At 37.7% G+C, this 13,891-nt stretch overlaps 1 protein-coding gene across 4 annotated transcripts in view; it reads right to left on the bottom strand.

Annotated features, from left to right (window-relative positions):
- The window catches only part of LOC102802336 (importin-11-like), a 133,410-nt gene that overhangs the window by 92,281 nt on the left and 27,238 nt on the right, over positions 1-13,891 (bottom strand). For 3 of the 4 annotated variants that reach the window (XR_014931363.1, XM_085506852.1, XM_085506850.1), the window contains exons 9-11: positions 10,215-10,442; positions 7,158-7,241; positions 6,558-6,635 (exon numbers count right to left, since the gene is read on the bottom strand). Coding sequence is in view for 3 of the 4 variants with exons in the window: in XM_085506852.1 (XP_085362978.1) it covers positions 6,558-6,635; positions 7,158-7,241; positions 10,215-10,442 (390 nt within the window). In the remaining variant the exon portion in view is untranslated. The remainder of the gene's footprint in view (positions 1-6,557; positions 6,636-7,157; positions 7,242-10,214; positions 10,443-13,891) is intronic. The other variant, XM_085506851.1, reaches the window with a different exon arrangement.

Genomic DNA, 13,891 nt, shown 5'->3' with positions numbered 1-13,891 from the left:
TATTCGTGTGTAATCAGTAATTATGAAAAAAATTATGGGTACATATGGAATACATTTCGTTATGAATTATTCTTAATATCAATTTCTAAATTATCTTGTCAAAATCATTTTTTTTCCCCGGGTTTTTCCCCCAAAACGAAAGAATTTCATAATGTCGGGAACGAGAATTTTTTTTTTTTTTTATTATTTATTGGGAACAGAAAGTCTTTATCGTAGTGCTTCACCTCGGTTGATAATGAGCTCTTCGGGTCGCTAAAACTGTATGTCCACCTCTGTTGGGGTGAACATTTGTATTATTATACTGAATAAATCTTAGAACAGAAATGGTGACACTCAATCATGGCAATCTTCCAGGTCATCGTTAGAAAAATTTTCGGAGGCAAATATAATCTTGAAGGATTGCAGGAAATTGACCCTTACCGATTCATATTTATGAATTAATCGGGATTAAGGTACCATAGTGTTTGTAACAGAAAAAAAAAACGCTTTCGCGTGTGATTTTTCATGCACACATTGTGAATGGTTTCCCGACACTGATTCCTTTTTAACTTTCAATTTTTCTAAGACGCGGCAAACCCTGCTCATGACCGGAGACGTCGTCGAGATGCAGGTGTGATTCCTCTTAGCAACGCGTTCTATTCATTTCCAAAGCGTGTGGTCGGCGCCTTTGATTGCGTTTATTTTGTTCTTTTATTCACGTAATCTATCACTGGCAGCATTTGTTTTGTCACGTCTCACAACTTAATGTCCAAGCTGACTTTGTTTTGGCTGTAAATGAACTACATACAGCTCATGAAAGTATTTCGCCCAGAGTTCGCAAAAAACGGAATACCCTGCAAAATTTTAATCCTTTATTTTATAACGAGACATTGGGCGCAAAAATAAAAACCATAATTGTAATTCAACAAGTGTATGTAACGTGTTACTCCGCTTGCCAGCCGCCTAGTTAAAAAACGCGATCTTCATTGATGTCGGCTTCGACAACTTCGGATGAGTAAGATGGGCGCTGCCCGACATTACATTTGCAAGACTTGTATTTTTTTGAAAAATTGTACACTACGGTCATTCTATAACAATCGATTGGTCATTTTTTTCACAGTCTTACTATTCCTGCAGATATTCTTCAATTGTTATAGGTGCCACGGATTTTAACATAACTACAACTTGACCTGTGTTAAACCCAAACCATGCGTGCATGACAACCATCACCCTACACACGGTTACTCAACGAATACCGTACTCTACAGTAGACATTTTTCGCTCTCCACCAAAAATAGAATGGTTTATTTCATATTAGTTGTGTCTGTGTCAGTGTCGTATTTGATTTCACATGTTTGGTTCGATCTTGTTTATGGTGGACATTATTACTAAACGTATGTATTATTACCAATTTTATATGGCAGTGTGATCCACCGTATTTTTTCAACGGTCGTTCTATAAATTTCTGATTGTATTTATTCTTATTTTAACATCATAATAACAAAAATGATACACTTGTACATGAAACAGTAGGTAATGAACTGTAAATGCGGGCGGTTGCGCTGTCAGGCGAGCGAGCGAGCGAGCGAGCGACCGCTTGCGCAAGCAGATACTTCCGGATTAGCGAGGTCGAAAAAAAAGCGGAAATTGCGCGGTCGAATTGAACAAAGTGAGCGAAAAAAAAGCGATTGAAATCCGGAAGCGGGCGGGAGCTTGGGCGAAATGACTACTGTATGTAACAAGTTTCATCAAAATCCAATAAATGGAACAGCTGAAAATTAGCTAATTATCATGCAAATTAGGTAATTAATAAGCATGGATTTCAACCAAAACCTAGTCAAATCTGCGCATTAAACCAGAGCAACTATTCACCAAGTTTCATTAAAAACCAACATACGGTTCTTGAGGCATCAGTGGAACAAACGGACAGACACAGGAGTCAAAAACTGAAACAAGTCAGCGATTTTGAATCAGAGCTTGAACTGAAAACATGTTAATATGTTTGCCATGATGTAATGTAGGAGATGTAAAGCATCAGTCATAGCAAATCAGAGGTACATGTATGGCTTTTGAACAGCATTTATTACCGTATTTATCCGGGCTAGAGCCCATGCAGGGGCAAACGCCCACCCCCCACTTTAGATAGGTAAATATAGGTATTTCGCTTTCTGCCTTTAGGGCAGCGCGTTCACCGCTGATTTACATTTATTTTTCAAGATTTTTTTTACAGAATCATAACGGTAGTTCTCTTTTTGAAATATGTCATAGCCCTAAAAAGGGCCGGTCGTTTGGTTTGTGCTTCCTTAGAAACGATTCAAGCAAATCGTATAATATAAGAAGAGCCGCTAAGCAAGTGACGCACTCATTCGGCTTTAGCGTCGTCGACAATGAAACCAATGTTGCAATATTGTAGCAACCCGTACCTGGCAGAGTGGTTGAATCACGTTATTTTGGCTTTATATCATATTTGGTAGCAGCTTGCAAATCCATAACTGGGGCTAGCAATTTTGCAATGTCACGCCGAAGAGTGCCAACTTTTTTACCATCTTTCATCACCGCTATTGCATTTCTGTCATGAAAACTATTCTTCTGTTGTTGGATAAAAACAAAACTTTCTATTTCAAGCCCACCGCGATATCCATATAGTGAGACATTCCAACCGCCGGAACTTGCTGAATGATAACTTTCACCGTGATTGATAAGCGTTGAGTCTGATAAGAAAGCAATGTCACGATTTTACCTTTATGATGAAATACTAGTAGTGATGTCATTCTTAGCCAATCAGTAAAGCAGACGCATAAAGGTCAAAGATGATTGTCAGACTGTAAACAAAAGCATCGTGTGCTATCGCAGAAGAGTGACCCCACTTTTCTTGTCTCTTTATTGTGATTAGACAAGAATGAAAAGTACCAAGCTGACAGACTGCGAATCCGTGGTTTAAAAGTGCTAAGTACAAATTGTGTGGGACGATATCGACGAACTTCAGGAAGAAGTTGTAGGGATTTTGTTTGACGGCTACAGTGACGCTGACTTGGACTTTGAGGGTTTTGAGTTTGACGAAGATGGCAATGAACGTACAAATAAAGATCTGTGAAGTTTTTTCAAACAGCTATGAATTTTTATAATTTTTACTGTGTAAATTTGTAAGTTATTATTGATTTTGTATGACAGTTGATTCATAATTTGTTGAGACCGGAAATCATTTTACGCAGTTTAACCTCTGACATTTTAATTCATTTTGAGTTCATGCGTATTGGGCGTGTTTCTGGTTTATTTGTCACATTATAAGCAATACATTAGTTTTGTTTTACTTCTAATGTTGCATATTGTTCATTTATTTCTGTTGCATGTTTTCATTTGTGTCACGAATGTCAAACATTAAATCATGTTTATGTTGTATGTCGTGATGGTGGTGTTTTGTGTTTGTCTTACGGCGATAGATAGGCAATGTTGTTTTTGGTGATAGATAATTGTTAAATATAGAGTGGCAAGATGTTTCTTTTAGTCAGTACTCAAGAAGCTGACTTTGATAGAACCCGATCCGAACGTTCATGTGATCAAATGTGGATGTCCGATCTTGTAGGTACCACAGTAAGCCATTGAATAATATTGCATCATGGGAGTTTGTGATCTATTCTGGAGGACGTCGTTTTGCCGTTGCTGACAGTATACCAATTTTTAGGTGTCTACTAATCACGCGTTTGAAAGTAACGTTAGAACAATGCACTGTGTATTGTCATACAAATTAATGTATTGTGATCTACGGAATGTGCGTCATAAAGATAATTCTATTGGCCAATTCCGGCCTACTGCAGTTAACGAGTGGGGAAACTCGCCAGTGAATGGCATTCCCGATTTTGGTTCTGAACTGGACGTGCCTTCTAATTTATTTTGCTGGCTATGGATGTGTACTGCGGTGCAAGGGAATCCACCAGGACCACTCTCCTTCTACAAGTTACGAATATTGGACAGATAAACTCTGTAATTGATTGGTATCGTGCTCGACTGAGTGTGCAGCGTGTATTCTACGACTACAGTGCTTCTGACTGCGTTCTGTAATTACCGTCGTCGCCACCGTTAGCAGAGACTCGCTGGAAAATACACCGTTATCACGCAAAGACCCGTTTTCATCTACTTTGAAGAAACTGTATGTAGGTAGGGCTGTGTCCGATCGCCAGTATATTATTTGCGTCCATTGTTTGTTATGTACATTGTATGTTTGTCTCTTAGTTTTATGCATGCATGCAAGATTCTATGTTAGACAATTATTTACATTATCGATTTACGCATTTCATCATAATATTATAACGTAATCCACTACCCCTTTATAGAGGGTTTGGCATTTCTTGACTACCCTTTTCCCGTGTGGAAATATTACAATATTATTACTGAATTATATTTCTAGTGTTATATTTTTGTGTAACAACACAACGTGTACCCCACTACCCCTTGTAACGGGTCAGGCATTTCCTGCCCATCTTTTAGGTGTGTGGAATAAAGTACGTTGTTTACACCTTACTCGCGTAGCGTGTACTTGTTGTTTATGTCGCATATAAATTATACAACAATCTTAAGTTTCGAATTATTAAAGGACCCAGTTCACAGGGGTATTATGGGTGTCATTTGTTTGGGACAATCTGAAATCTTAGCTCAACCCAACTAGCACCCTGTGACAATTTGCCGTTCTATTCCCTGTCGCAGTTTGATCTGCATGTTGTCAATTTTCCAGAATTTTTGCTGGGGATATCCTGGCAAACGCCCACCCCTATTTTTTGGCAATTTTCCATGTTCAGGACCCTGGGCTTGTACCCAGATAAATACAGTAATATAAAATGTTGTCAATGTTGATTTCGTCTAAATTAATTTAACAATGTATATGACTTACAAGATAATTATATTTTTTTGGAGAAAACAAATGTACCTAGTTTTTTGAATATCTATCTTGGGCATTCACGCTTTTGAAAATATAATTATTTTCACAACCTTGAAATAATATTTTTTACTGTATGTATAAGGTTTGAATGTGACTGGCCAAGGCATGTCAGTGATTATGTCTCTATGACAGCATTCATTAAAACAAGTGGCCATCAGATAGCCATTTTGAATCTGATCAAGGGCATTGTAAGCCGAGCCGTAAGTTATGAATTAGCGATATCCAAAAGGAACGATTTCTTGTTTCCTTAGTTTCCGCCATAAAGGAGAAATATTTAGCGAAACTATAATATAGACGGGGTATGATACAGTGTGTTCCATTTTCAGACACACCACGTACCAGACTTCTCGTTCGCGAACATTATTTATGGTGTTCGTATGGTGACAAATAACCACATCGCCATTATTTTAGCGTAAAATTGTACGTAATTTTTATGTGATGGTTTTGAAATGTGTTTATGAATACAGAAATAAACCAAATTTTTCATGAACATATTGAACATTTTGCTTGATTGAGCCTATTTTTTGACTGTACAAATATTGTTCAAAATTGAGTCACCTGGGAAGTTGACTATTAACAACGCATCAGTAGCTGCAGTATTGCTAGGGTATATCGTTGTTTTATTGGCGATAAGATTATTTCGCCCGTCATCGAACTAGGTTTAAATATGCACAGAACGGCAGCTATGCATCTAGTGACAGTGATGGATCATGAGCGACCGCACAACAGCGATTATTAAAGTTTCTGCATTTTACAGCAAACGTTCAATATTGAGCCCAGATTAGTGAATTATGTTTTTTAAGGATTGAACATGGTGTGTACCTTCTTCAATAAAAAGCAGACATGCATAATAATGCGAAGCAGAGCATGGTACTCGTAAACAATGGTACGAGCAATGGATGAAAATTGCAGGTCACGTGTTCTATATGGCAAACACTTATTGGTCAGCTTGAGTCGTGTCATACCCCGTCTATTACTGTAAAATGACTAACTTTCACTGATTTACCATTTCAGACATATTCAGTGGGTTTTAAATTTACAGTTTCGTCTTTTAGATAATGTGTTCTATGCTAAATTTTACATATTCACTGTGTTTTAATTTAGCGCATTTTTCCAGTCAGCGAAATAAGCTAAATTAAAACCCAGTGAATAATTACTCCTATTACAGTATTATGAAAATCAGTTTCTAAAACTCAGAGTCTGGGCAAGACACGAAACCAATACATGTATGAGTTAAAGTTAAAACATGTCACCACGGTAATGCTTGTAGTACTGTTTTATCATTTGTAGAATATTACTAATAACTTATTTTATCCAAAAAGGAAAACATTCATGTATTATTTCTAGTATGGTATTAACCGAGGCACTTTTGCCTACCGCTCTTGATCTGATCTGAAGAACAAAATGACAAGCATCAATGTTCTATTATGTTCAAAGTATGATCCAAATTTAAATGTTTGAAAATGATAGAAATGCTTGATTTATATTACTTCTAGCCATACATGCATTTCAAATCAGACCATGTGCATATGTATCCCAGACATGTCTGAGATACAGGAAAGGACAGTAATGTAATGGCTTAGGACAAACTTAAATTAATACTGATAGTCCATTTGCGGCAAAACTAAGAAAATAAGAAACCTACCCTGAGGTTGAATTTAAAAGACTCCCCAGTTTCATCCGCACAGAATCCTTCAGGATCAGATTCCCACATCAGTAATTCCTGGAAAACAGGCAAGAATTGTGGGTAATAATTCAAATTTTACAATAATGATCCTATTATTTTGCAAAAACATGTCTTTTTTAGCTTTTTTATACGTTTTCATTATATTATGTTATCATTAATTAAAGTAAAAAAAAAAATATTTATTTTTGATCAGCACATATATCATGGCTCTGGAACAGCATTCACTATGTACAGCCATTTTCTTATTTGATATGAGAAACAAAATGTTGTGCATCAAGTTTACACAAAATCCATCCACATAAATAATTGATTTTGATGAATTTTATGCATATAAATTGATATTTAGACATATTGATCTCATGTATGATGTATGTGTACAATTTGAATAAGATAGGTCCAGGCAAGTTTATGATACAGAAAAGATGCACGCTTGGAGGCCAACCCATAAATATAGTATTTCAACTAAGTGTAAATAGATGGATGGATGGAAACAGATGTCAAAATGGCATATATGGGTGTAAGCTGTCAAGAATCAAGTCAGCTGTCAGATTAACATACCTCAGAAGTGAGCAGAAAGTAATGTGATACTAATGTAGTACATATTTCACACAGAGTGGCACTGGTAAAGAAAGCGGTTTTCAACTGAAACAGACAACACATTTTGTTATACATGATCCTCAATAGAAGTGATATTAATAGAAAACAAGCCATGCATGGCACAGTCGCTGTTAGTTATCAAATTTAAGATATATAGTTTTGTTTATAGTAATATAGCTGGAATATAAACATGTCAGGAATATGAATATGATGATTTTTTAACATTTAAATGATTGACATTTGTATCTGATCGTCAAACGAGTATTGAGAGATATTGCTCTTGAACAGCATTAGTTGAAACAAAATCAGCCATTTTGAATACATGTATAATGAATATACCGTACTTCCCCGAGTATAAGCCCATGTAAAATCGGAAAAATAAGGGGTGGGCTTATACTTGAGGACCAGAAAAATAATTTGTTGGTGCGTTTAAAACTGTAACCATCTTCCCGACCTCGAAACATTATCCAAATTACATTTTTCGTTCACAGTGCCAGTCTCAGGGGAATATTACGTCTTTTTGAGAAAACAAAAATGCGAAACGAGCCATCATTGTTTTCAACAACGCTTTTTACAATGAAGAAACAAATATGAACAAAAAACAAAAATGTTATTACAATGCGGTTCACATACCGTATGAATTTACGGTGCAAAAATAGGTAGGGTTTGTGGGAAAACGGTCGAAGGCAAGATCGTACGCAAACTCTCGATACAAACCTATTTACGCCATGGTTTCATCATAATTTGACCTGAACAACTTCCTTTGACCTAACAGGTCACGTCTTTTGTTAACAATGAAAATGCTCTGTCATACAGTCAAACTTTTCTGATTATTGAAGTATTTTTATCAACGCAATGCGTAAGTGTATTACTGCGATGTTAAAATGCGATCTGTTAACACCGATTTCGACAAAACACGGTGACTTTTTTCCCTAAAAGCTGTTGATTCACAATTTTAGAAAGGTAAACTGAGGGTGAGGCAAGTATTTAAACCTTTCCCGGCCGCCAACAAGTCATGTCGACGAATAGTTTGCTCGTTCACACCGCATTCATGATAGTCTCAATGGACAAGATTATTCAGAAAAGTAAAACGATGATAGTGACAAGGTTTCACGACTTGACGATCACATTTTTGCTGTTTGGAAAACTACTACTCAAAAGAAATATGGATTATTTCAGTATTGCAACATCGGGTTTGATCCAGAGTAAATAACAGAATAGAAAATGTGCGAACTATGTACGTTCACCCGCCGTGCACTCTGAAATTAATGCCTGTTTTCTCGTAAAAGCTGGAATCAAACTACCGTACCAATCATGATTATTATGCAATGAAATACACTTTTTACATGCATATTTAAATAAATGTTGTTGACGCCCGGTAAAAAACACCCTTGGCCTATACTCGGGGATGCCCTCAACTCGGTAAATTTCCAAAAACAGAGGGGTGGGCTTATACTCGGGGAAGTAGGGTATAAAACATCAAACAGTCAAAGCATATCAGAGATATGGCACTAGAGCTGCATTCATTAATACAAAATGGCCACCAGTCGGCCATTTTAAAAATAAAATGACGTGCATCGGGTACCCATAATGTCTAATGTATGTACCAACAAAATCCATCCATAAATGCCAGAAATGCTTGATATTTGATGATTTTTTAGCACAAAAATGGCCACCATCCGGCCATTTTGAATAGGATCGTCAAACCAATATATCTGTATATCTATGACATGATCTATGATGAATATTTGAAATTTGAACATAATCAGTCAAAGCAAGTCAGAGATATGGCACTAGAACCACATTCATTAAAACAAAATGGCTGCCAGTCGGCCATTTAGAATCTTACATGTATCTGAAAAACAAAATGATGAGCATCAAGGTTCTATGATGTCCAACGTATATACAAGGTTTGAACAAAATCCATCTGTAAACAGCCGGGAAATGCTTGATTTTGATGATTTTTTAGCACAAAAATGACCACCATTTGGCCATTTTTAATAGGATTGTCAAACCAATATATCTGTATATCTATGACATGATTTATGATGAATATTTAAAATTTGAACATAATCAGTCAAAGCAAGTCAGAGATATGGCACTAGAACCACATTTATTAAAACAAAATGACCGCCAGTCAGCCATTTTTAATCTTAACAAAATGATGTGCATCAAGGTCATATAATGTCTAGCATATATACCAATTTTGAACAAAATCCATCTGTAAACAGCCGAAAAATACTTGATTTTGATGATTTTTAGCACAGATCGTGAAACAAAATGACGTGCATATGTATAATATCATGTATGATGTATGTGTGACGTTTGATTGTGATTGGTCCAGGCATTTCTAAGATACAGGTCCACATGGAGGTCAAAACATAAGTCCCCGTTTTTAGACTGTGTCCGAACAGGGACTAATGATAGAAATAATTCATTTAACCTAATTGAATCTACCCTGGGCTTTAGTTATACAGTAAAACCTGTGTTAGTGACCATATCTATTCATACTTTTAGGCAGTCCCAAGGCATAACATATGAGCAACATGAATATAAAGGCCATCTGTCTTATGTGCCCATCTTTTCAAGATTTGTCATCTTTGTTTAAAATCTAAAATAATAATTAGTACCGTAAAATCTGTATTAGAAGCTGCATCCCTAATAGAAGTCGCACCCATTCTTTTTGAAAAATTGAGAACCAAAAAATCATCATTTCTCATATGTGTAGATGCTCTAATAGAAGCCGCATCCCCTCTATTGCATTGTACCATTTTAATAGAAGCCGCGGTTTCTAATACAGATTTTACAGTATTATGTTTATAAAACAATTTTTAATTTCATCATCAAGGTGAATTGATCAAGCCAAATAAATGTGTCTTTACATTTTGTCAAATGTACAAATTATAATCCAACCTTGATATAAGGACTACCTGTCTATGACAACCATTTTATATCCCATGGGTGGTCACTTTACACAGGTTTGACTGTACAATATAAGGTATAAGTGTAGACACTAACCTTGTAGGCATCAATAGTTCTAATATCTTTGGTTTCTTCTAGATTCCTAGCTGGTGTATAAGCATCACATCTCGCAATAGATTTGATTAGGTTCATGCAATTCACAATGAATCTCTCGAATAATATTCCTTTTCCAACGTCTGTGAACACGCAAGTTGTGGCCAGCTCTAGTGATTCTCTGATAAATGGTACGTAGGACAGTGGATAGGTATGCTGGGTGTCAAGAAGCTTGGTAGAAGAAAGTACATTATTGGTATTAACAGATTGTATTTATAGAATACAGATAGACATATATAGTTGTAAGGATGGTATGATAGTTAAAGCATTTGGGCTAGCCATTTTTCAGAAAGGCAAAAATAGTATTTTTACTAAAAATGAAAACAATATTTACTAAAATTAGTGAATTGAAGTTATCGTTGGGAAACAAATTAGTGGAGAACCAACCAAGGTACCTGCCCAGAAAGTATCACAGCCATATTGCTCTGGAACAGACTTTTAGGTAGAGATGCAGGTTTGTGGGCACTTGGGAGTGATTTTTTTTTTTTTGCTTTTTATTATCCAAAAAGTCTTGGCTATAGACTGTTAAAATTTTGTAGAATTGTGAATAGTGGAACATACTTAAAAAACGATTTTAAAATATAGATAACAGGTGCAAACATTCTCTCTTTTGAATGCTCAGCAAGATTTGGCAAGGCTGTACATAAATAATAAAAAAGAAACATGGTGAAAAAAGAAATGACGGGATCTCCATATATTTGACTTTTAACAATACGATAATACATTTCAATTTGGAACTGTTACAGCCATTTTAATTATGAGCATTAGTAAACTTCTTACTGAGTGAATTGTTATGCAAATTAGCAATTATCTCACCTTCTTTTTAGTGCACATCCCAGAACTTTAAAAAAAAATTTAAAATTCATACAATAAGCTTTCCGAAAATATATAGTTTGGTGGACAAGGGAGGTCATCTTGGTTTCCTAATTAACTAATTAAAATACCTGTCAGGTAAACTACATCTCTACCTTAAATATGCCAATGATTAACAGCAGAGCTATAAAGTAATCAGGTGTAAACAATGACATAGAACATTGATGTACCAAGTTGTCTTGGAATATGTTTAATAGTTCATGATAGCATAGATGCAAAAACTTGTATATTTTCACACAACAGTCAAAAATTTTAACATAATCAGTCATAGCATGTCAGAAATATGGCACTAAAACCACATTTTATAAAACAAAATTGCCGCCAGTCGGCCATTTAAAATCTGATCTGAGAAACAAAATGACATTCATCAAGGTCTCATAATGTATGTAATAAGTCTGAACAAAATTCATCCGTAAACAGCTGAGATCCGGTTCCAGAATGTCAGAAATGTCTGATTTTGATTATTTTTCAGCACAAAAATGACTGCCATTGATGTACATATGTATAATATTATGTACGATGTATATAATCAGTCAAGGCATGTCTAAGATAAAATCATGGACACGTTTTTGGACTGCGACTAGAAAGCGAACTGTACCAAGTGAATAACATACAATGTATGTTTGAGAATTCACAAATTAAAGTCAGTTAAAGTTTACTCGCACCCATAGTTGCAATCTGTTGTATGAGCTACATGGATATGCATCTCAGGAGGAAATCTTGCCATTCATAAATTTATTTCCAAGCAGACTCATAGTCCAGTCAATTTATGGTTTGACCCATCACAAATTGCAACAGAAATAATTCCTTCACAATACATTTGGGGAGGTGCCTAGCTTGACATACTAAAAGTCTAGGAAAATCTAGGCACCGAAATATACCTAATTTGCATATATTCAAAATGGCCGTTTGGTGCATTTTTACAACATGGAAAATATAACTATTAGGACATATCTTTAATTCTAGCCGACATTTTTTAGATATTCAAGTTGCTGCGATATGGTTTGGTGTGTGTGAATGTATGTGATTGTGAAACATTTGATTGAATAACAACCATTTGCATAAATCCAATATAGCCGTCAAATTAGTATAATTTAAATGTGCAACCTCGGGCAGCCCCTAGGAGTCTGTTCCTGGTAATGACTCTGTGAGCCACGCCGTGGGAGGAGAACATCGATCCTAGTGACCAGATGATCCAGAGTCCTGCATTCGGTATTGCTTTGGATCCCGCCAAGTGCTGGTCGTAGGGAGAAACGCACAAACAGGTGTTGATGGGCAGACCTTGGTCCCCTGTGGGATAGAGGCCTAAGTCCTTAGGGTAGGTACATTTTATGCTCAGCCTTTTCCACTGGACCAAGCGGTTAGTTGGAAGCAATCCATGCACTGAGAGCAGAGTGGCGACCATCAACCTTCGAATTGTGGCCAGCCCACTGGAACAAATTGTTTTGCGACGCCAGCACTCTGAAGTAGCAATGGTGGAATGCACCAGCCTCCTAGACCAGCAGAAACACAGCCATTGGTGGGACTGCCCCCCCCCCCCCCTCTTCCTCAGGGGTCACCTACCTAGCTTGCATGGAAGCAGGTTTGATGCTTCTGGTTGTGACAAGGGGGATGGGCATATGTTCGGCGGGAGGTAGAGTCGGAACCAATCGACTTCCACAGACCCTGTGGGGTCTCACCTCGACGGAGGAGAGATCACCCTGATGTGGGACCGTGGAACCCACACATCTCTGTCACATTGATTGTGCCGGTGTATTCCGGTTCGGAGGCAGCGCGTAACCGATCCCTGGACTCTCCAGGTGGCAATCTCTGCAATCTCCACCCCCTGGCACCAGCCCTCATTCAGGCCACTAGCAGGGGACTCCCGCAAAGCGAGAGCAATTCAACAGGAGGTAGATAGTTTATGACTCCCTCGATTTACCCAGTTCGGCCAAGTAGTCGAGCGCGGGGTGCTCCCCTTCAGGTTTTGCATGGCTCCATACATATTCACCAGAGTATAGAAACAGGTGGTGCGCTACTGCAGCGCCGATATACATGACATCGATACACATCAACGTGTGGCTGAGTACTACACAACCCAACAAAGGGTGGTTAGTCAAACAGCAAGGCTAACACCAGATTTTCTAGACCAGTTGTGCTTCCTGGTAAATCGTGCAAGTCCCACCCTCAGCCAACACAACAGTTGGTGTTTCTGGCCAGGGAGTTTGACACAGAGGTGGGCTTGGTACGTTCACTGCAGGCATGTTGCCTAAACAACCTAGCAAAATGCTTAGTTAGCGTTCTCTCTGTGTCCCTCTGAGAAGTAATGCAGATCATCAGAATGATGTCAACAGTTCGCAGGGAAGTGCCCCTAGGCCGCGTTATGCAGCCGCCCATTACAGCGCACTTTTGTTGCAACACCAGGATCTCTTACGGGAACTGGAGAGGCGAGTAACACTTACGGACCAGGACCAAGCGAGGGATGCCTTGCCCTGGTGGTCGGCAATTGCCAACCTCAGGCAGGGGGTCCCCTTGGACACATTCGCCATGGCTACATGTATGACTCTGGAAACTGTTGGGGAGTGCACCTATTGGACGAACAAGCCCAATAGAAAATATGGCCCCTGCATTAGATTCAGTACTGCCATATCAACTGGCTCGAACTAAAAGAAGTGCGCTTAGCACTACTTCACTTTCTACCCATAGTTCAAGACCACAGACTCTTGCTTCGCAGGGACAACACAGCTATAGCTACAAGAAGGGGGGGA

Source organism: Saccoglossus kowalevskii, chromosome 13 (genome assembly GCF_978046115.1).
Source record: "Saccoglossus kowalevskii chromosome 13, keSacKowa6.1, whole genome shotgun sequence".
NCBI lineage: Eukaryota > Metazoa > Hemichordata > Enteropneusta > Harrimaniidae > Saccoglossus > Saccoglossus kowalevskii.
The sequence above is the reverse complement of the archived record's forward strand: the minus strand, read 5'-3'. Positions and strand labels throughout refer to the sequence as shown.